General features: G+C 36.2%; 1 protein-coding gene across 6 annotated transcripts in view; it reads left to right on the top strand.

Annotated features, from left to right (window-relative positions):
• The window catches only part of EPS15 (epidermal growth factor receptor pathway substrate 15), a 39,903-nt gene that overhangs the window by 9,257 nt on the left and 6,871 nt on the right, over positions 1–23,775 (top strand). For all 6 annotated transcript variants that reach the window (XM_015870459.2, XM_015870457.2, XM_015870461.2 and 3 more), the window contains exons 8-23: positions 33–92; positions 374–574; positions 1,768–1,913; positions 2,807–2,966; positions 6,105–6,190; positions 11,034–11,106; positions 15,235–15,396; positions 16,022–16,219; positions 16,531–16,728; positions 17,261–17,338; positions 17,592–17,682; positions 18,944–18,979; positions 19,862–19,998; positions 21,366–21,435; positions 22,592–22,668; positions 23,070–23,232. In XM_015870459.2, coding sequence (XP_015725945.1) covers positions 33–92; positions 374–574; positions 1,768–1,913; positions 2,807–2,966; positions 6,105–6,190; positions 11,034–11,106; positions 15,235–15,396; positions 16,022–16,219; positions 16,531–16,728; positions 17,261–17,338; positions 17,592–17,682; positions 18,944–18,979; positions 19,862–19,998; positions 21,366–21,435; positions 22,592–22,668; positions 23,070–23,232 — 1,936 coding nt within the window. The remainder of the gene's footprint in view (positions 1–32; positions 93–373; positions 575–1,767; positions 1,914–2,806; positions 2,967–6,104; positions 6,191–11,033; positions 11,107–15,234; positions 15,397–16,021; positions 16,220–16,530; positions 16,729–17,260; positions 17,339–17,591; positions 17,683–18,943; positions 18,980–19,861; positions 19,999–21,365; positions 21,436–22,591; positions 22,669–23,069; positions 23,233–23,775) is intronic.

The following is a 23,775-nucleotide window of genomic DNA, read 5'->3' as shown; positions in this document are numbered from 1 at the left end:
GGCGAATATCCCTATGTTCTTTTTATTGGTAGGTGTGGGAATTGAGTGATATCGACCGAGATGGAATGTTGGATCGCGATGAATTTGCAGTGGTAAGTATCCTATATACCTCAGAATTTTGAAAATTGAATGACAGAGGCTTAAAATGGATGAATTTTGTTAGTTTGTGACCATGCAGTTTCATTTATTGCCTTTATTCAAAGAATTTAATCAAATTAATATCAATTTATTGAATGTATCATTACACAACAGTAACTTTCCCTCTGGGCTAAATGAAATATTGTGAAAAGATGCTACAAAGTTGCTTGTTAACTAATTCTTTCTCTTCCTCCTCTCCTCATTCACGTGTTTGTTTCTTTGTGTATGTGTTCAGGCCATGTTCTTGGTGTACTGCGCGTTGGAGAAGGAACCAGTGCCAATGTCCTTGCCTGCAGCTTTGGTGCCACTATCCAAGAGAAAACCTATTAGTGTTCCAGGAGCAATGCCGTTAATTCCTTCTTCAGCATCTTGCAAAGATTCTCATCAGTCCCTGCCACCTGTAGGCATTTTAGCTGCCAAAACTCCATTAACACAGGTATAATTCTGAAGGAAATTAGGGTCAAAAGATTTGTTCTTAATGTTTTACTTTGGGGTCTGCCTATGTGAAAAGTCTTGATAAATGTTTTTTATTTCCTTCTCCTTGGCCTATCGATAATAAAGTTGAGGAGGGTGATGGGAAGACCAGATTAAGAGAAAGTATAATACGTAATTTCTTCAGATGTCTTCAAATATGAACAGTTGGATAAAAGTGTATTATTTAGTGAAGATTTTGAAGGTATTTTACAAATAAATTGTTTCAAAACATCTAGCTCAACCCAAAGATCAGAACACTTAGAAAACAGTTTAATCCAAGTATGTGCAGGCAGAATGTTTGTTCTGACTGAATACTGGTTTGAACATGGGCAGTTTTTAAAACAAATTGTGATAGGATTGTGTATGTACTTACATGTTGTCCAAGACTTTTAATCTGGCAGTTTACTTGACTGACTTAAGCCTGGGTAGTGTGTGTATTACAAAGCAGTGTATTCTGGATGAGTGTCTTGGTGTATATTTTTTTTTTAATACAGTACCATTTGAGATTTGTATGTGTTAAATGTCCTTGTACTTTTAAATTAATATCCACAAGCATGCATATATGCAGAAGCTGAATCAATTTTCACTCACCCTCCCCCCACCTTTTTATAGTAAATAGTGTAGTATTTGGAGAAAATGTTGAAGTAAGAAATGTGGCTGTAACTCCTATCTTTACCCTGGTAAGAACTTAAGACCTACAATTTAGAATGTCCCAGCTGTTATCTCTGAGCTTGACCCAGCTAAGGGTCTCCAGCTGTGTAAGGAGGAGTGAAGTTGATGTAGCTGGACTGAGTACAGTGGTGAGTGGAAAACCCCGTGCTAGGAGGAGATCTGGGCCCCAAGGGATACATCTATTGCATAGGCAAAGAGAGTATCAGAGCAGTAGTAGAGCAGTATCAGCCGACTGTTGTCCTTCATTGATACCAATGTTTTTACTTTTGGAGTGTCTTACAGATGCCTATACATGTCTATGTACTTTTATCTATGATAAAAGTGATTCATAAATGAGGCACCCGTATCACTTTCAAAATCTGTGCTGTAGTCCTTCAAATATGTAACTCTGAAAGTATATAACAGTCTGAAAACAGAACTGTCTTTATCTTGGCATTGTGGATTTTGTTTTTCTCTCTACCGCTCCCTCTCCCTTCTCTTCAGTGGGTTGTATCGCCTGCAGACAAAATTAAGTATGATGAGATCTTTGTGAAAACTGACAAGGACATGGATGGATTTGTGTCAGGTGTGGAAGCCAGAGAACTATTCCTGAAGACGGGACTGCCTTCTGCTCTGCTTGCACATATCTGGTAGGGATTATTTTTCCACGACAGCTGTTTAGGCGATGGCATGGTTCTTGCTTTTTCCTTACTCTTTTAGTGAAAAGTGCTAGGTCGACATTTATGGAAAATGAGGGCTATTTTCATATACAATAGCAAGGCCTCTGTATTAGCAGCAGTAATTTAATTTGCTTCTACTTTTGGATAGAAATAAAGGGTAAATTGGTTGATGCCATGAGCTGTTTCCTAGCTAAAGGAGGTAAAGAGCCTGAAGAGATAGCTACAAACCAATACTGCATTTAGCTAAATGCCTGTATATAAAGCACCATAATGTTGCTGTGTATTTGAAAACTGATAATGTCCATTTGAGAATTATCTGTATTAAATTGTTAGCATTCAAGACTCAGGGCCCATCTAATTCTGTGAATCATTTGTCTTTCATTATAACCTGTATATTATAGCCTGTAGTGACACCTACTGTGTGGTGGTATTGTTTCCAAATTTTTCTCCATTGTAAGCTATTGCGTGGTACTCTGATAGAAAAGAAACATTGTCTTTTTCAAAGTATGGTTAGTATAATATAGGAAATCTAGGAAAATGGTATAAACTGGTGTTGCTTATGGGGAGTTCTTCAGTTTAGCAAGTAAATTCAGCTACAGATATTTAGACATTGCAATTTGTAGGCCTAGTTCAGCCTTTTACCAGATTAATAATTACTCTAACAGAGCAGTGAAACTGTACAAAAAGAGGAAGTGGTTGGGTATGTTTCTGTATTTATTACCATGGTTTATTTGTGCATTACATTATTTTTAATAGAGCAGATATGCAATAGCTGTTTTCACAATTCTAACTGAAAGTACAACACGAAGAGTTAAGTTTGTGGAAATGAAGATTTTGTTTATTTCATGTGCATCTCTGTTCAGGGCACTCTGTGATACAAAGGACTGTGGGAAGCTTTCCAAGGAACAGTTTGCTTTGGCTTTCTACTTAATTAATCAGAAATTAACAAAGGGCATTGATCCACCTCAAGCTCTGACTCCAGAGATGATTCCACCTTCAGACAGGAGTGTCACATTACAGAAGGTAAGGATGGCTTTGCATGCTTGGTATACATTTCAAAGGCTGCACAGGAGGCCCATCAAGTACTGGCAAACATTAAGTTTGTTATAATATCAGGAAGAAAACAAGTATTAATTACAAATAAGTGACAAAGCACTGCTCCGTTTGTGTTTTGAATTGAAGCCGTCATTTATTGCGCTTGCCAACCAAGCAGAGAGATCTTATGTTGAGAAAGCACTATTTTCTATTTTAGAAGAATAATCTTTTTTCTGTCCTCGGAAATCTTAGTTTGCGTCAGAAGTAACATGCACAAGTTCTATGTTTTTGTCCTAATGTGCCTTTCAATTATCTTTTGCATTTCTTTTTTTCAGTAGCTCTCAAAATAATATGAACTAAATAAAGTTTATGTTTTTGAAGTTCAAGAAGTAAATGTCCACCATTTTATTCTTCACAGATAGTTTGAATGTCTCGATAGTGTCTTAATTGCCATCTGCCTTAATCGAGCAGTAGACCATACCTTAACAGTTCAAGTTACGTTTATCCGGATGGCGGGAGTCATGGCAAATTCTTACTTGGTTTACGCCTCATAGAGTTTTATGTTGGTTACCTTTTCTTGGTTGTGCAAAGCATTGTCCTGCCTCTGCACTTTCTTGAACAGAATGAAAAATCAGCAACTGAAAAACTAGAAACTCAGAATTTGGCCCTGCTTTTGAGTTTCTGTAGCTGGAATCTTATTTCTTTTTTATGTTCTATTTTAAAAAAGAGTAACTGCTTTATTTGCAACTCTACTAATATTTTTGTATGTTTGCTTTCCTTTCTATGTCTCTTTTCTAGTTTGGACTGTTTTTTCCATTCTGCACCACTCTGCTTTTCATCCTTATTATTCTGTCAGTTTGTTAACTCTGCTTTCTCAAGGTTAGAGAATCTTTGCTTTTCTAATATTTACTGTCTGTTGGTTTGATAATGAGCGTCCTTCTAAGACTCTTAAATAACCACTGAAATAGTGCAGCACTTTTCTGAAGCATCACAACTTGTTGCAGTCTCACATTATTACTGGTTTTCAGTGTTCTTCATCTGGAAGAATCTCAAGGTGCTTTGCAAATCTGAACTAACACAGTGTACATAATCTGCTTTTGTGCAGAAAATGATTTCTGGGTAGACCACTGTGGCTGTTATGTTTTGGCTACATGTACTGCTCAAGTTTACAAAAGAAAGTGCTTTGCATTATCCTGTTGGAATTGTTGAGGGAAGTGATGACAGTTGTAGCCCAATATTACAGATGACAGTTTCCATTAGGACTGATACCCATTTTATTACTGATTAAGTTTCAGAGAATGTAGTGGTCAGAAAACACTTCAGATGAAATCAACATTGTTTATGGCTATTCTGTGTACATTGCCTTCACAGAACTCTTACAGACATCAGTTGAATTTTGCAGTGATTTTGCATTGCTAACATAAAAGATCACAATAAGAATATTATGGAAGAGGGTAAGAGATATCTTCTAGTTAGCTGTATAAATCCTTACCCAGAATTCATTTTACTAGATCAGCTAAAGGTGTAGCTCATTTTGAGATTTTCCAAAGGAGATGCCACCTTCTTAGTGGGTATGGAAGAAATTTATTGCTCAAGAACTGAACAAAAGGATAAGTAAGAGCGGTGGGCAGAAATAGGCCTTTTTCAGGATTTCTTGAAGTGTTGTGGCTTAATTAATAGAAATAGGTAGGCTTCCTCTTCTAGTTTACCAGTATAGGGGTAGTAGCAGAAATATCAGTAACCATAGTGGTAATCCATTGTATTTTTGAAGTATAGAAAGTTAACTTGCAGCCCTTCTTGGTAGATATTCAGAATTCACATGCATGTATATTGCTGTTTCCTAATGTTTGGTGTACTTGTGGAGTTTCATTACTGCTCAAATTTGATGCTAGAATACTACTGGAAAACAGAGTCCAGAAAGAATTCATACTTGTGGCTGGTACCACCATATTTTCCTTCCTCCTTCCTAGGAGAAGGAAGAATTTTCTTGTTAGAACACTGTGGGCAACTCAGCAAAACTTCAGTGTAATTCTTGAGAATATAATTGAACTTGTTAACTATTTGGCCAGTCTGAGAAAGTGTACACTAACCCAGTTAAGAATAACTGTATGGTTTTCTTATTATCAATTTGTGTCATCTGCTCCAATAAAAATAAGTATGAATAATCTGTGATTGTGCTGAATAACATTCTCTGCCACTGTGTGCTCAGATTTACTGGTTATGTCTTTGGTTGACTAAGATTTCTTACTTTTTTCCCCAGGATACACAATAAGTAGTTAGTAACATCTTGATGTGTCTTCAGAGAAAGATAAATCTTTCTCTGTGGAATTTAAAGACTTGAATTTGTGTTATTTTTGAGATATCACCAGCTGGATGTTTACTTTTACCCTCTGAACTTCTGGTTTTGTCCCTTCATTCAAAGCTTGAAGGAATATATGTGTTGTAGAATGTAGTTACCATGTCTATGGCTTCCTAAATCTGTGTGTGTTTTGTTCAGGCATAATAGAACAATTACAGTATTGGTTAATTTGTGTCTTTAAAACTTGTTCCCTAGTCATTTATGTAAATTCATAAACATATGCATAATTTGTGTTATAATAGTTGTCTCATTACGAAGTTGTTAAGGAAATAAGAACTCATGGGCATAAATTATCTGTAATTACATATTATCGGAGTTTCAGTACTCTGGGATTTGTGCTAACATAGCTGGATACATTCTAAAGCATTGCAAATAAAGTGTTTTTACTTTGCATCAGGAGGATCAACAAGGTGAAGGAATACATATATCAGTAGTAAATAAACCAAACCAGTTTCAAATAAGAGATAGGAAACCAGCTAAACATTAACCATAAAATAAATTCAATTTTAGAACTGGACTTGTTTGGTATGATTAGGTGTGCTTATGTGGAAGACATGCCTTCAAGAATTTACAGGAGACTAACTTGTTCCCTATTACTGGATTCATAGGGCATACAGTATGTTCTGTCAATGTAGCAGCTGGACTTTTCTTTACAATGAAGGATTTGAAAAGTAATGTTCCAAACAGTTGTTACATTTGTGTTTCACTTGTAAAGTGAAGGTAGATGTCAGACTGCGTAAACCAACTTGTTTTTTTTTTTCTTTCAGAGTGCTCCAGGACTGAATTCCGTAGCAGATTTTTCTGCAATTAAAGAGCTTGATACATTGAACAATGAAATAGTAGACCTGCAGAGGTAGGTAAAGGAGGAATGTTTGATTGTTTTACTTACTCTTTGATTTTTTTTTCCTTAAAAATAAACCAAAAAAACAGTGCATAATTGAAAATCAGAAGGTGATATAGTCTGCTACCAATGGTAAGCAAATTGATTCTTATGGTGGTTAACTCTTCTATTCTTCGTTGACTCAAATGACTGCATTTAGTAACAGCAAGACTGGAGATTTTGTCTGTGATCACTTCTGGGCATGTTTCAGAGAGCTGCATCTGCTGGCATCCTAGGATCTATATATTCTCTTTTGTTCATCTTTGCTGTCAGATAAGGATACAGGAGATCTTTAGGATGTGGGAGCCAGGACACAAATTAGTATTAGATGCTGTTGATTTGTAGAGTGAATCCTAGGGGCTTTTTCCTAGTGGAGGCTGGGAACTGAGACAAGAATGCTCAAGAAATCCTTCTTGAGGGATGAGGGTCAGAAGGTGGCAGTTTACATAAGCACTTACTTAAATCAGCTAGAATTTTGATGGTGGTAAAGATAGACATGCCTGCCTTCTGTTCGGTGAAGTTCACTTTTGCACTGTAAAAACGGTTGAAATTGGAGGTAGACAGATGCTTGGTTTCCCAAAATTATTTCGAAGCTATTTAAGATGATCTTAATTCACTGAGAAAATCAAGTTCATATATACTGTAAAATCTTTGTCCTACTCTCAAGACATAACAGATATTCTTCTTCAGTGATTTTTGATGCTAATGTAAATGTGCTGTTAAGTTCATTCTGTCAAAAACAGTCAGTTAAGGTGCCTTGTCATGATGACAAAGTGTGTCTTATTCATGTCACTTGTAGGAACGATTTAATTTGGCAGTGCGTCAAAGCACAGCCCATTTCCTAAATAGATGAATCTTTTTGAACTTGAACTGCTTGTTACTTCCTCTGCCTCCTCACTTGTTCCTGCCCTGATTTCCTCTGTACTTTCTTGACTTGTATTAATACCAGTTTTGGACTTAGGCATTTATTACCCTAAAATTTGATTTACAACTATGTGCATTTACAACTATGTCATTTGGGTAGTGGAAATGTTGCTCTCCTGTAGCTCACCTAAAGTACAGGTGGCAGTAGGAGGCAACAGATCAGTCTTTGTGGTAAGTTCAGGGAGTTTTTCGTCTCTTGGGAACTCTGCATTTCAGGTATAACTGGTTAAGTGTACTTTCAGTCTTAATAGTTACCATATTAAAAAGTCATCCAAACATTTTTGTTCATTATTTAAGGTAAATTCCCCTCTGGTAGGGCCCAATGACTTGTCTGGGAGTAATATGGAATCTACATCATTTTGAGCCTGACAGCAGTACTGCTTTTTTTAAGAAAACCTGTAAATTCTGTTTTCGTTGTGTTATATTTTTGGAAAGTTATTTTTGCATCTTTTTTCATCAGCCTAGTGGGAGGTTAAACCAGATGTTCTTAATACTCTCTTCTTGAGCCATAGAGTCTTTGTCTTGACCCAGCAAACCCTGCTTTCTTTTTGTGCATTAAAACTAGCTGCAGCCCACAAATGAGTGGGATTTTTTCAGATTTTATCAGTATGAGATTGCTTTGTAAGTGTGAATAGTTGAGCTTAACTTGGTATCTATCATCAGAGATGCCATTCTTTGTGAATGTTGGACAGCAGCAGCTACATTTTCCTAAGCAGAAGTCAGGCAAGGAGGACTGTAGAATGGGTAAGTCAGTCTCTCAACTCTAAGGAAATAGCAAAATGACCTTAGAAAAAAACAGAGCAACCTTTCCTTGCTGTGTACTTGCATCAAGTCTTTATTTAAAAGTTCAGTAATGTAGAACTTGTTAGATAATCTACAGCAAGAACTGTAAGCCAGCTGCTTTCTTCTGATCTCTGGTTTGGAAGTAGCTGAGTTGTTACAGCTTAACAGTAGGGGACTGAAGGGGAAGAGAAACTGAGCAAACCCTAGATGTTTTTTTCTAGCAGTGCCAAAATTAAGCACTGCTACACTAGGAATTCCCACAATTGCACATGTATGTGGAAATAAGAAATGTTTGGCAACTGAGTTTAAATGATTCTGCCTAGTATATGAGCAGACGTCGATCACTTCTTGTGGAAGAAAACTGATCTATTTATTAATTTTCATTTTTAACTAGTGTTGTTCTAACTGTTAGCAATTGAGAAGTGAGGCCAGGATTGTTTCATAGATGGCTTAAATGGCTCTACTGACATGGACCTACTCAGCTGTCAGCTATTGCAGATGTTCCCACTGTGCTGGTTCCCATTCTTAAATAATACTCCATTCACAAATTGCAAAGCGGATGGATTTACTGATGTGATTTGTTTTGTGTATCATGTGCAGTATGTGCATTGGGTTGTTCTTTTGTTGTTTTGTTTTTTTCAATGATTACTTTTTATTTATTTAACAAAAAAGCCTCCTGACCTGGCTGCTATTAAGTTACCTAGGGAAACTGCATTGCTTACCTAATGGAGGGTGAGTTGGTTACAAATGTTATTGTCAAGGCCACGGGTGTTTTTGTGTTTCCAGACATTGTACAATGGGACTGTATGATCCAAGAGATTTGTCATATCCACTAATACAGTTTGGTTATGCTCCTGGTATACAGGGGCATACCAGGCAGTCTGTAAAAGAAATGGAGGCATTCAGAAGATTTAGTAAATTAAGTAGGTCTGTGTTATCTTCATTTGAAACAAAGACGCTTTACGCAGGGTGGGGAGCAGGAAGGTTAGATGCATTGTTCAGCCTATATCCACTTAGCTTATTTTCCTTTGTCTCAGACTAATGCCTAAGCTTTTCTTGTTCTGCCTGACAATAATTCTTTCACTTGATTTTTTTTTTTTTCTTTCCATTTATTCTTTCTGTTGTGATCTGACCAGTGTATGCTGCCTGTGGGTGGGTATTGTGGCCTATTGCTTGCTTAGTATAGTCCAGATTGCAAGATTTTGGTACCTGACCTCTATTGAAATAAAAGAGAAGTGAGTTTCTTTCCTGATGATCTCTCCAGGCCTATCAGTAACAGGAATTTGGGGAAGCTATATATTAAGGCATACATACCTGCTTGCATTTTATTTCCTGCTTAGTTTTCATACTCAAGCTGGAAGAATAACAAAGCAGCTATTTGTTGATCTAGTCAATTATTCGTTCTTTTATCTTCAGTTAGGAATAATGTGCCTGAGTGCCTGTGTTTGATAACTGTCTGAGAGCTTGATGGCATTTTTGAACTTGCCTTCTCTTTAGATCTGTGGAAGTGCTTTGAGATTGAGACCATTTATTTATAGAAAGTTACAAAAGGCGAAAGTCAACAAGGCTCGTTTCAACTCTGTGTTGTGATGCCTTAAATATCTGAATTCATCTATGCAACAAATCCTGGTTTATTGAGCTAAAGGAATGCACTAGGTTTGAAGGAAACCGTACATCTGTGTAGAATTTTCATGATCGATTTTTTTTTTTTTTCTGATAAATGAGGACTGGGAAATGTTGTGAAACGTGAGGATTTACACCTAAGAAAATAACCGGGCTCATTCTTCAGGGTCCTTCTTTCCACATCTTTCTGCTTTCCTCCATGTAAACCTCTCCTTAAAGCATGGTCAGCAAGTTAATTGGATGCTGAGATAAACGATAATTGAACATGATATACAGTGATAATTTTTCTGAGTGAATGTTTGCAAGATGTGATATCTGATTATATTTTTTTCATTTTCCATTATATATGCTTTAGCATGAACAAGCATTGCTTGGCCTGAATAAAGACAACTTTCTCAGAGGAGATGCTCCTTTTTACTTTGGAGATGGAAGTGCTTTATTTCTTATTAGAGAAGAGTAAACAAGAAGATTAATAGTTTTGGATTGATTGCCCATTCTGCTGTTATTAAAGCATGAAGTTAGCTTAATTTTAATATGTACCAGTAATATCATTTGATAGCTTTTCCCTAAGGTAATTCATTTAGAAATGTCAGAATTTGAACAATGATAATACACCCATCTTCAATTTACATAGTCATTTTAATAGCAGAGTTGTTATAAACTTAAATATTCATATACGAAAGCCATTGTTAAAATTGCAAAGCCTACCCTACTGCTTTTCCGCATCTGGTAAAGGAGAAAAGATAGCATACACTGTGTGGGGATAGATTCTTTTTTATATGAACATTTCTGGGTTGTGTGGCTTTTTCCTTTCTTAAAGTTATTGTTATCTCTGGCTGCCAAGAATTTTCTGATGGTAATTCCCCTGTCATTGGTAGTCACTTTTAGACTAGCACAAATGTCTTTAGGGACAGACTTGATATGACACAGCAAATAACTATATATGGAGTCTGTTAAGCATATACTGATTGCAGCAGGCTAACTTTTCTTCTTGTGACTAATCTTACCAACAAATATATCTAAAATATGATAGTTGAGGTTAGTAATCTGCTAGGTTGGCCTCAAGAAAATGCTTTTAGCTGCTGTTAGCATAGGAATTACAGTATTTGCAGGGGTTAACAGATGGAATCTGATGCAATCCCTCCCACTTTTCCCAGCAGTTTTCATTAGACAAGCGCTCCATAGCAACAGTGAGATCACTGAAGACAGTATTTCATTGATTTTTCCCTCCCGCCCCCTTCCATTTTTAAGCCATTCTTATCACTAAAGTGCAGTTGGGTGAAAGGCATCTTATTTTTTTTTAATGCAGAAGGCTTATGTGGGCTTCTGTCTTGTAAATTATTTGGAGAGCAGAAATCCCTTAGATCTTTTGTGTTTAATGTTTCACTATGTATTTAAAGAGAGATACGGGGTTAGGAGGCTGGATAACTGTACCCGCTGTAGCTGATGTTCTTAAGTATTCTTGCATTGTTTGCTGGTCTTCTAGGGAAAAGAATAATGTAGAGCAAGACCTGAAGGAGAAAGAAGATACCATCAAACAGAGGACGAGTGAGGTTCAGGTAAATAAGACACAGAATTATTGCTCAGATATCTGATACTGCACCATGTGATGCTTTAATGGCAATGAGATTACTGCATCTTTAGATCACATCGCTTACTGAGTGGTGGCTAAGAAAAAGAATGTACATTGAAATATATTTGGTATACAAATGTGGATTAGTAGGGTTCTTTATATAAATGTGTGAGCTCCTAGGATATGTAATCTGCATGGAATTTTAAATAAAAAATATTCAAAATAATAATTTTCTTTTAAGCAGGGCTGTCTGATATCTACTAAAAACTGAATAAGACACTTTTGTGCCACAAATTAGTAAACTTAATGAGGCTGAATTAGAAGGACTTTCATATGAGGCTGCTTCTTAAAAGTCTCAGTAATTAACCAGCTTGAGAAGAATATTGCCTAAAATAAGTGAATTCTGAAGTAATATATGTGATTTTTATTTAAATTAAAATGATTTGAATAAAATATTTGAATTTTGCAAATGCTTTATGAATTAAAAATTACATAGTCAGCATCAGTGTTTAGGGTGTTAACAATTTAAGCCCTGAATTAAATACTGCAGAGCATATTTAAGTTAAATTGTAAGGTGCAGAAGCAGCTGGGATTGCAACATTAAGGAAAAAAAGCTTCAGTGTTATATCTGATCATTTACGTTTGTTTCTGAATTTATTTCAGGAATCTTCATTAGTTCAAATTCCCTCTATTTGATTAAGAGTAAATGGTATAAATCTCTGCATTTTACTGTTTTGGGGGTTGGAAGGTTCATAAAGAAAAGCCAGCGTTACAACCATTGTGACTCTTGTGCTCAGCTATTTAATATCCTTAAAGCCTAGATGATAATTAATAGTCTGACCTTTCTGAAGATAATCAGATGCTGGCCTGTTGGTCACAATGGCAGCCAGATTGACCATTCCTGCAGTTCTGTCTGTGCATGCAGTCGTCATTCTCCCCTTCACCATGAAGGACCTTTTCACACTTAAAAATGCTGATAAATTTTGTTATTTGGGCACACATGGTGATTTTGTTAGTTTGTTCTGAAACTCGTGTGTTCATATAAGATTGAGTTTCTGCTGCCTTTGTACATGAGGTGTCTAAAGGTAAATAAAACACCTGCCACTAGCATTGTGAGGCATAAAATGTTACAGTGTTAGTGAGTTCTTATGTCTATTTTGTATTCTTTGATAGTCAGCAGCATCACAGAATCAATGAAATCATTGTATCCGGAGCAGTTGTGTTCAAAACAACTGTCTTAGATCTTTAACCTCTTAGTGATCACATAAGCTATTTGTATCCTGCTAAATATAATGAGTTCTCTGTCTGTGAAGCAGTCTATTGCTGACATGTCAGAAAAATGGGAACCCATCAGGATCAGATGGGGTATGACTCCAGCATTCGTTTGAGCTCATGGCTCTCTGTCTCTGGTCTCCTTGTTCCTTAATGTTGGAGGACCCACATGTTACATGAAACTTTCTAGAACTTCACAGAATAGCAGTGGCAGATAAAGAATATCTTTACATCCTGTTGTTTGGTTATTGTTTTTTTCTGATGTTCTTATGGTAATATTTCTAAAGATGGTTTGCACAAACTGTGTTGTAACCTGCCACTTTTGACCAAGCTAATGTGGTGGCATCACATGGAGGGGTTCATGATACCAGGATTATATCCACTGACATAAATTATAATCTCACAAAGGCTTGTGAACAGTTCTACATGGGGGAAGAGATAGAAAATTGTTTTCCCCTGTGAAATAATGTATGTGCTGTACAAATAGAGTCTAAGGGGAAGAGATGGAAAAAGAGTTGTAGGGAAAACATAACAAACTGATATTTTCTAATGCTTATTAAAGTGTTATCAGCACTGATTAAAGGCTGTTTTTTTCATAAGAGATAATGAGTAGAATAGCAAAGATTGAGAAACTGAGGCATTTTTTAATTTATTCTGTGATGGAGTTTTCATTTTCTTATAAATAACAGAGATAAGAAACTCAGATACAAGATGTTCTTGTCAGAAGATAATTCAGTTTTACAGAGTTGATGTATCACTAAAACACTAATTTTTGACCACACAAGTATCATTTCAAAGCATCCCCTTGTGCTGTCACCAAGCTGCTCATCAAGACCCAAGTGCTGGTTGGAGCACAGAGTGCCTCAGCCAGTAGGCAGTGCCTCAAGTTATGGGGTTATTTCCACATTCCCAAGGCTCAAATCCTCCATCACGCACTTTACATGTGTATGTGTATGGATTCTTAGTGTGTCTGCAGAGACTCTGAAATAAATGGTGATTGTTCTGGCTTTCCCAACTATGATTGGGAAAGAATACCTAGAATAAAATTCCCTAGAGTTCTACTGACATGAAGTCAATAGGTCTGTTTCCAGTTTTAAGTGGAATATTGAAGGTTTTTTTTGAACAAACCTGTGGAACTCCTGGAAAAAAAAAAAAAAAAAAAAAGCACAATTTATGTTTGTATCTATGGAGGTAAGGAAATCTATTTTGGAGATATCAGGTATAGTCAGGTCTCCTCAGTGCTTCTCTATGGCTGTGGCTAGTGCAGACATTGGGAGTCAACAGAAACAGTAGCAAGACTGGAAGTCATTTATATTTAGCTTGTTTCTGTGTGTGACTGAAAGGAGCTGTTATTTCCATCCCTCAGCCTGGTTGTTATGTTGAGAGTCAGATGGTATTTGTATTCAAAGTCATGAAAAAACAGAATGGATCAGGATGCTTTCCCAGTTGTCCAAGTCACTTGATGCTGTCAGAGCTTTTTGCATATACTGATTTATTTTCCATAAATCAGAAGCAATCAACAATTCATCTAGTCTGGCTGCTGTAGGTTAGGCATAAAATTTAAGCTCTTAATCCTGAAGTAGTTGAATGGATTTTGATTTTTTCTTTGAATAAAATAATTGGGTTTTTTATTAGGTGGTCTTCTGATTGTCCTGAGGTTCCCCATTTTGCTGAGCATCTGACTGCTGCGCCATATACATTTGTTTCCATCTCTTTTTGTCCTGATTAACTGGAGGTGTTAACAGATATGGATTTACCGTCTCCCCTTGTTTAAAAAAAGATAGTAATTTAAAGAAATCACCTAAAAATGACAACAGACTCTTGCCTTAGAACAGTACAGAAATACATGATCTTATCAGAATTTAATGTCAGCTTTTTTTCTGACTGTCCTAAATTTTCTTTAATCTCTCTTTCTTTATTTATTTTTGAATATGATTCTTCATTCAATTGCTTTCTTTTTTTTTTTTTTTTTTTTTTTTTTAGAAAGACTGCAGTCTTCTCTCATCAAATGCTTCTGTAATAATCCTTTTTTGATCCCTCTGTATTACTTCTTCTTGACTTTGACAGTTTTTGCTAGATTCTTGTCTTGGATGTTGTTTTTTTTCCCAGTGTTATCTCTGCAGTTTGAAGTACAACCATTATTGTTGCTCAGAAATGAACTAATGAACTAATTACCATATGATGCTACTTTCTGTATCTTATATTTTATTCACAGCTGTTCCCTAGAACAAAACATGCCATGTTTTCATATATGGAACATACATTTCTTACCAGGACTGTTACTTGGAAACAAAAAAGAGTTGGGGTGATTTCAGCAAAAATTGGAGGCAGGGGAAATCATTTGGATTAATAAGGCACTGATTTTTTTCTTCACCTTGCTACTAAAATGAGTTTGTATTGTTGGTGTGTGTTTCTGAGGGGAAAGGAACATAATAAAGAATTCAGTTACTGAGGAGCTCAATAAAACTTATTGCTAAAATATAGAAGAGAGAATGTAGCAGCCTAAACAAAGGATGACTTCTGGATTCAGAAATGAAGCTTGCCTCCCACTGATTATGTAGTTGTAATCTCTGATTAGTGGTATGATCTTCAGTGTTTCAATGAAATTTTAATGTATTGGGTTGTTTTTGTGGTTTTTTTTTTTTTTTAATGAAAGAAAAAGCAAATAACTATTTTTCTCTTAGAATTAAAGCTTGTGTGATGCACGTGAAATATTAGCCTTTGAAAGGTAACACGTTGATACTCTGAAATCTGACTGATCATCACCACAATTTATACTATGAAAGTTAATGATCAGAGGAGGAGCAGTGAACAAAGGCAAAGCTAATCTGTTCTATCACAGGATCTACAAGATGAAGTAAAACGGGAGAGCAGTAATCTGCAAAAGCTGCAAGCTCAGAAACAGGAAGCACAGGAAATACTCAATGATCTTGATGAGCAGAAGGCCAAGTTGGAAGAGCAACTCAATGATATCAGGCAGAAATGTGCAGAGGAGGCCCACTTGGTAAGGTCTAGTTAGTGGCTTCAGCCCTTAAGGAGAACTGCTGCATTTTGAATATTGCATGCTTGCAGTGTGTTGTGGTGGTTGGGAAAGGAGAAAAATCTTTCAAGATTAAACAGGCTGAGTTTCAGGATTTTGTGACCAGCAGAGACATCAGTTATTTCACTGACTTCTTTATGTCTCAGTGCGCCAACAACTGCAATAAGATATGTTTGCACACATGTAAGGTTGTGTACAAACAAATGACATAAATGTGTAACACAATGTATATGTAACTAGAAACACTAATTACCAGGACTGATTTCTTGGGATTTAAAAAAAAAAAAATTCTAACATAAAATTTCAGAGTTGGTTTTGTTGTGGTTTTTATATATATATATATATCTTTACTATTAGTAATATTTGTATTGGTCAGGAAAACAGCTTAATCTCATTGGGACAAATAGCAAATTAATCTTCTGGTAGAGTATGGTCTGAAATCTCTGCTATAGCTGGTCATAAATCTGGTCATAAATCCTAGCCTTTGCTGGATATATTTGGAGGTGTGGGATATTTTTGGTGTGGTGATGTTGGTTGTTGTTGTTGTTGTTTTCCTAATTTGGCTTTGGAATCCTTGTTTATGCTTTAGATTGCCATGCTGAAAGCTGAAATAACAAGCCAGGAGACAAAGATATCAGCATATGAAGATGAACTGACCAAAGCTCAAGAGGAGCTGAGTCGTCTGCAGCAAGAAACTGCAGAGCTTGAGCATTGCATAGAGTCTGGGAAAGCACAGCTGGGACCTCTTCAGCAACATCTGCAAGATTCACAACAGGAAATCAATTCGGTAAGGCACTGTGAAAAGGGAGGGGGAAAAAAAAAAGGAAAAATAATAATTTAAAATACAAAAAACAGGAAAAAAATGCCAGTGATCACCAGCAGTATGGCCAGCTTCCTTGGCACAGCAGATTCTCAGGTCTACCATATCTCTTCTAGATTAGTTTTGTAGTTCTCTATGAAATTCTATAGTTATATTGTACTTGATTTTGCATGAGAATTACAGCTATATACCTTCCATCTCACATTTAAGAAGGTTAAGTTGTATTCTAGTTTCCATGTACTACTGCGCTGATACACATGCATTATTTCCATTTACAGGTGCAGACAAAACTTCTTGAGCTGAAAGAACTGGAAAGTAACCAATTTAGTTGGCACTCTCAGCCACAGAATGTACTTGTTAATGGAACTGCGGATCATTCTAGTCTCAGCAACAGCAGCAGCGAAACTGCTAACCTTAATGAGAATGCTGAAAGGGAAAGCATAGCTGAAGATGAACAAATAAACAACGTATCCCCAGTGAGTAAAGTGTTTTGCCTGTGTAATTGTGATGCAATGCAGCTGTGAAGTTGGAATAAATTAAGAATGTATTAAGATTGATTGTATTTTGTTTTTAAGCATTTGCAAAGTGAGCTTTCAGGATGTTATTCTGAGGGAGTATTCCAGAGATCTGGAAGTTGATAAGAAAGAAACAGAAAAAGAGGCAACAGAATTCTTTTTGTGCATTTGTTTCCAAAGCTAAATGTCATAAATTGAAGAGCAAAATTAATGTTAAATATGAGCAGCTGTTTCCAATTGGTGCAGCAGAAATAGAATGAAGAATAGTACAGAAATCTGAATGCTGTCTTGCTATTTAAATGTCTATTTTCTTTGTCTCAATTTATCAAACACTTCAGTGTTTTCTAAGTATGAACCTCTTGAGGTATCCTTTAGTATATCCTTACAACAGTTTGGTACTTAAAATGGAGTAAGCAGTGTAGTGCTCTATAAAATGGAGTAAGCAGTGTAGTGTTCTGTTTACTTACATTGAATTGCTTTTATCCTTACGTAGCCAAGAAATAGTCCTGAAACAACAACTGCTGCTGCAGAAGAAGACAAAGAGACTCCAGCTGGAACTGTTACAAGAAAAGTGAGTTTGTTCAAATTTAAGGGAGGAAGAAATGAATGTAAAAACAAAAAAACCCACAAAATAACTAGGGCATGATGCCACAAATGCATTCATCTTATATAGCAGGTTGATTTTTACTGGGGAATGCTGTGGCTCTCTGTTGAGTCTTGATGAATTCAAACTCATTTCAGCTTTAAGAAGTTAATAAATGATAAGAGAATGAGATAAATGTCTCAGACTTCACACCTTTCTTTGCTTCTTTTGGGTTCTTCAGGAGGATCCATTTGATGCTGAATCTCACCCATTGCCTGATATAGTTTCTGAAGCAAGCTTAGAGTTCTTCCAGTCCGACCCTTTTGTTGGCAGTAAGTACACTCTTCTCTCCAAAAATGTGACAGATTAAACTTCTAGTCTTTATGAAATAAATGTGAAAGTACTTGAGTGACAAGAGCCAACAGCAGTACAGAAATATAAATGAGAGTTCTACGGTGTATCTCTTTGCTTTACCTGTGTGGTTTTTTTTCTCTGAGTGCCTCTTTTATTTTTTTCCCCTCTGGAGGTCTCATTTTGGTATTAAAGGTGTGGGCATACTTGTGATACATGTGGTGTCAGTGATCTAATTTGCAGCACAGAGTCACAAACAGGTCATCTGAGGGTTCAGTGAACTGTGGTGTGGGGAGAGTGTGGGTGGCTGAGAGTGAATGGCTGTGGCCTACTTATGGCAAGTTAGGCACTCAAAAAAAGATAATGTGGAACTGTACCATCTGTTCATCTGTGGAAGTGCTATGCTTTATTTTAAGAACTTGCCGCTCAAGAATTCTGTTGCTCCAGTTTTTTTTCTTATAACATTGGAAGGAGTGATCTGTCTGCATAGAGACACTTGGAATATGGGAAGAGTTAATTTGGATTAACTGTTGAAGCAGATGTATGCAGCTAAATAAGCTAAATTTATTTTGCATCACTTGGCTTCTAAAAGATTGCCAATGAAGATTTAGGCTCTAGTTCACCTTTTTCAATTAAAAAGTTGTTCTAAAACTTCAAAGATTTTATTGTGGTTTTTTTTTTTTTTGTTCATATTGAAGTAGTCCTGCTTATGGGACATAACAGCCTTCCTTTCAGAGGAGAAAGATATGTCAGTTAATCAGTCTTCTGGATTTTGTGTGCTCAGTTTGTTTAGAGGTAGATATCTAGAGCTGTAAGACCTTATATATGTGAACTGAGGGAATATACTGATGCATATATATATACTTGCATCCAGTATAGAAATGAACACTTGACGGCTACTATCCACAGTGTCTCTGAGAATTAACAAAAGTGGCACTAAGTTTCCATCAGTAGTTAGCCTGTGTTACTGTGGTGTAAATACTGCACAATGTGGGTCTTCACTGAGAACAGCCAACAGAGATGCCTTTTTCAGATGACTGTTATTGTGCGCTTCGTGCTGCTAATAAATTATGTGATGAATATTTGCTTTGTTATCAGCTCTTGTTCCACTAAAAATAATAAAACAGTTCCTCTGAGTGAGGGCAATTCTAGCTCTAGAAACTTGTTTCTGTGGAAAAGACTTCAACTCAGTACACAAGCTTTATGCTTTAAAATCCACAAGTCACTTTTTCCTTTCAACAGGTGATCCCTTCAAAGATGACCCTTTTGGGAAAATTGGTGAGCAACTTTGTAACTTCTAATGCTTCTTTTCTTGTTCTTTTTCTTTTTTTTTTTCTTTTTTGTAAATGATTCCTAGTAGAACAGTACTTTGGAGGAAAAGTGTCACCGCTTACAGTGTGAAAAAGGTGGTAGTGATTTGAAAAGTCACTGTAGGATGGATATATAGCAGTAGCAGCTGCCCACTTGTGTTAAACCTTTTCAGAGAAGCCTGTTCCCTAGGAACTTCTCTCTTGCTTTTGAAAGTATTCTTAGTGAGGATTTAAATATATGGAGGTGGTAAATGGAAGGCCTCAAATTCAAAGAATGTTTTGTTTGCAGAGGAATAGGACTGTTCTCTTAAAGACTCTTAATTCAGCAACTTTCTGTAGCACAAATATTGAAGAAGATGGGAAGATCTGTTGAGACTGTTTCTTTAAGCAATGTTGTTGCATTACTTGCTCAGTTTTACCAGTGGCAAAAAGGAAATGGGGAGTGGGAAGGCTACGGCAAAACAGCATGGTGCACCCTGTGTCAAATAAGGAAACATCAGTTATGTTGAGGGAGTGAAGGAGAAGAAAATATGAAAGTTCTGAAAATGATTAGTTTATATAAAAATGTTTCTTTGTAAGGGAGCTGAGTTAGAGAAGCTATATATTTACATGGTTCTGCTCCACTATTGGCACAGTATAGTTTTTGTTGTGTGCAGAAAATGTCAGTTTGTCTGATGTTTGAACCATAGAATTCAGATTATTCACAGATCAAGGATTTTTGAAGCATCAAATCTGTCTTTAAATGTGTCACTTTCTCACAGAATGAAAGAAGCAATGTAACATTTCATTTTTAAGATGCAAAGTTAAATAAAGCAAGTAGAATTGTTAATGAGATGTTTCCTTTTTTTAGATCCCTTTGGTGGTGATCCCTTCAAAGGCTCAGATCCTTTTGCAGCTGACTGTTTTTTCAAACAGTCCTCCACTGATCCTTTTGTGACTGCAGGCACTGATCCATTTAGTGCAGCAAGCAACAGTAATAATACCACAGTAAGCTGATCTCTTACTACTATATAGAATGTGGACAAAATTAACCACCTGGTGCATTTGGACCTACCTTAAAATGCTGATACTCAGAAATCATGTAGATAAAACGTATTTCTCACTACATGTCTCTCTCTTGTTTCTTTCTGTTGCTTTTTAGAAGTAGCCATGCATAAAATAGATATAAAAACATTTTTTAAAGTATTTCAGTGTGCAGTTCCACAGATTGGAATGTTTTGGGGCTAATGAGTTAAGCTCTACTAATAGCTGTTAGAACTTAATCTTTGCTTTCTTAATCTCACCAGGTTCTATTGAGGCACTTCACTTTTTTGCCTCCAAAACTTATAGGATCAATAAGTATGTTTTATCTTACTTAAAATCTGATACAATAGCAAGTTTTTTCTAAAAAAACAAGCTGTTTTACAGATATGTTGCTTGGTTTTCATTGTCTTTTTTAATGAGTCACTGAAAGCCAGTCATAATGTGGAGACCATTACTAAATGGCATATTCTTTCAAAGATACCTAGGCCTAACTTCTAGCTGTTAGTATTGAACTGAATTGTTACTGATCAGTCACCAGGCTACAATAAGGTAGAGCTGGACATAAAGCCTTCTTTGATGTAGAATGTAACCATAATGAAAATAAGGTAATATTGAGGGCTGATAGACACTTATTCTAAGAAGCTGATATTGTCTTAAGTTTGTCGTTGTCTTTTTGCCATATCCTCTCTTCAGTGGTGCTAATCGTACCTCAGTTCTAGTTTTGTGTGTGTATAAAATCTGATTGAAAATACAAGTGGACTATTAATGCACATAGGAAGCAAGTTGAGTGGCTGTGGAGTGTGCCAGAGGTGGACCTGCAAAAATGAGATAGTGAGGAATTACTCCACCTAACAGGGGTGTTCTTTATCTTCTGCATGATATGTGTGTTCTGCAGATGTTGAGGTCGTATTACCAAACCTCGAGCCTTAAAAATTGGTTTTCTGCCATCTTCAGTACTTACCCTGTACACCATCCTTCATCAAATCACAATATTCTAATACTTCTAACTCCTAGACTAACAGTAAGAAAAGTATGGGGGCATGGGATGGACAGTCTCTAGCAGTTGATCCTTGTGAGATCTGCATTTTTAAAGTTATGCATTCATCATAAATGCTTTACTGCACCTTTGTTACTGATGTCATGTAGCATTATCTTTATAAATAATGTCATGCTTCTGTTTATTTTGATGCCTGGCATAAAGATGCTAGACCAACATTATCTTAAACTTTCTAAGCTTAATTTGTAGTGATTGATTGTGATTGTATTCTTAGAACAGGAACTTCATCAAGCTGAAAAACAAATTTCCCTCTAAAGTAATTCTTTTATTTTAGACAGAGATGCCAAAGAAAAATGATCCTTTTGCTCCTGGTGGAACAACTGTTAGTACATCAGATGATCAAGGTAAAAGGAGATTGTGCACTTGAAACTTGCTTTTACTTCCTTTTCCTTGTTGCTGTTTTTTTGTTGTTGCTGTTAGTCTTCACTGAATTTGCAATGGGAGCATTTTAAGGACTTGTCCCAATTCACATTTGACATAAGGAACAAGATTGTAGGGAGGGTTTTTATCTCAAATAAACAAAGAAGTCATTATCATTAGCATGTATCACCAAAGACTGACTTTTGCAAAAACCTCAAATTGGTGAAATATCCCAGTCCCACTGTTTGGGCCAGATTAGTGGTTTCTGCTACTTCCCATTAGGGTTGCTTTTAAGAGACGTCGTGTTGCTGGCAAAGTAAAATACCGAGGTAGTTACGTACTATATAAGAGTATCTAAAATAGAATAACTATTTGATCAAGGTTTCTATTTGTATTGCTATGTCCCTCTCTTATCTGAGAGTAAAGATGTTTTTGGGAGGAGTCTGATCCGCTCTATGGCCAAGTTGCACCAGGAAATGCTTGAATCCAAGACATAAATCTTTGTGATTTTGTATTGTAAGCAAGTTTAATTGTAGTAAGAAAAAAAAAATAAAAATGAACAAACAAACAAACAAAAAAACCAAACAAAACAACCCAGTGTCTCTGGAGACAGAGAAGTGATTATTGGTAAACATAGTATCCTTCTTATTTTACAACAGAACAGCAGTTGTTACCACGCCTTGCAGCGTACCAGAGTTGAAGAACACTGTTGTATTGCATGTTGAGTTCATGCAAGGTTTGAAGATATTTTATTCCAGATGTGGGCTTACAGTTGGAAGTGAGCTCAGTTGTATTCATAGTCATCACTTATCTGTGGCTGTACACATACAAAAAAATACCTGTCTCTTTGTACACAGATACAGCAACAAAACCTGTTCAGGAAAATAATTATTGGTAATCAGTTTTTAATAGGTTTTTGTAAAAACTACTTAAAAAGCAAGAGTGTCCACATAATTAAGTATTTCACGTAGAAGTACTGTATGCTTCAATATATGTATGAAGCATATATATATATCTATATATACATATATACGCATATGTATGTATGTATATATACACAATATATGCTGCTTTTTTTTGTTGTGGGATCTTTCAGTGTTTCATCTTTCATTTCTGTTTGCTTGATTTTTGTGTATTTAGCTACAGACCCCTTTGCCTCTCTGTTTGGAAATGAATCCTTTGGAAGTGGCTTTGCTGACTTCAGCACACTGTCAAAGGTAATATGAAATTACTATCACTCCTAGGAAATGCATGGAACTCTGCAGTGACGTACAGTATTCTTATTTCTTATTTTTTTCATTGTTAGCTTTGCTAATAATAAAAATTTACAATGGCTAACTTTCTTGACAAAGAGGTTTTTTTACAGTAAATTGTCCTGTAATTCCACTGTGAGGAACATAAAGTAAGCTTTGTATTTTCTCTGTATTTCAAATGGCTTTGAATATGTATAGCTGTACTCAGCTACTCAGTGCTACACACACTGTTCCTGATTTTTCTGTTATTTTCATCAATGTTTGCTTTTATTCTTCCTGAATGATGTGTTTTAAAACAAACTTTCATTTCTAAAGATAGTGGGATTGCACTGAAAGTGCGTGTGTTGCTGTTTTCTTTCTCGAAGGCCAACAATGAGGATCCCTTCAGCTCTTCCACATCAGGCTCTGTCAAAAACGTGGTCATAACTAAAAACTCATTTGAAGAACCACCAGCCAAAAACGAGGACATCCCTCCTGCATTGCCCCCTAAAACTGGAACTCCCACAAGGCCTTGTCCACCACCCCCTGGTAAGAGCTGATGTGAGATGCTGATTAGCTGCTTTAACATTGGTGGTAGGGCAATAATTTCAAGGGAATGGTGAAGTATACTGAACTAACAGTGAATGAGTGAGAAGATGTAAAACAAGTCTGTTCCTGACCTTTGTTTTTTTCCCTCTTCAGAGTTAAATCTTGCTTGACATTTGCAGCAGCATAGCTGGGGTTTTTTTTTTGAGTTTTTGGTTTCTTTTTTTAGGGAGAGGGGGAAAGGATTTTAAAAAATAGGACAAAAATAGAGTTAATATGGGTATCTGCAAGAACACAATTGACTACAAATTAAACAGTTGCTATTGTAATAGGCTGTGAGTACTGTTTGAAGTGAGAAGCCATTGTGTTCTACACATTGCAAAACTTCCAGTTTTAGCACAGTCTTTAAATAAATATTAAAACAATTCCGTGTGTATGTGGCTGGAGTAAAATAAATTGAACTAGAGTTCACGTGACTGCCTCAGATGTTCAGATCATATTTTTCCAGGTTGCCTTGCCAGAGGTCTGTAGTTGTGTACCTAGCCA

This window comes from Coturnix japonica, chromosome 8, assembly GCF_001577835.2.
Source record: "Coturnix japonica isolate 7356 chromosome 8, Coturnix japonica 2.1, whole genome shotgun sequence".
In the NCBI taxonomy this organism is placed as follows: Eukaryota; Metazoa; Chordata; class Aves; order Galliformes; family Phasianidae; genus Coturnix; species Coturnix japonica.
This window is presented reverse-complemented; position numbering and strand designations above follow the sequence as displayed.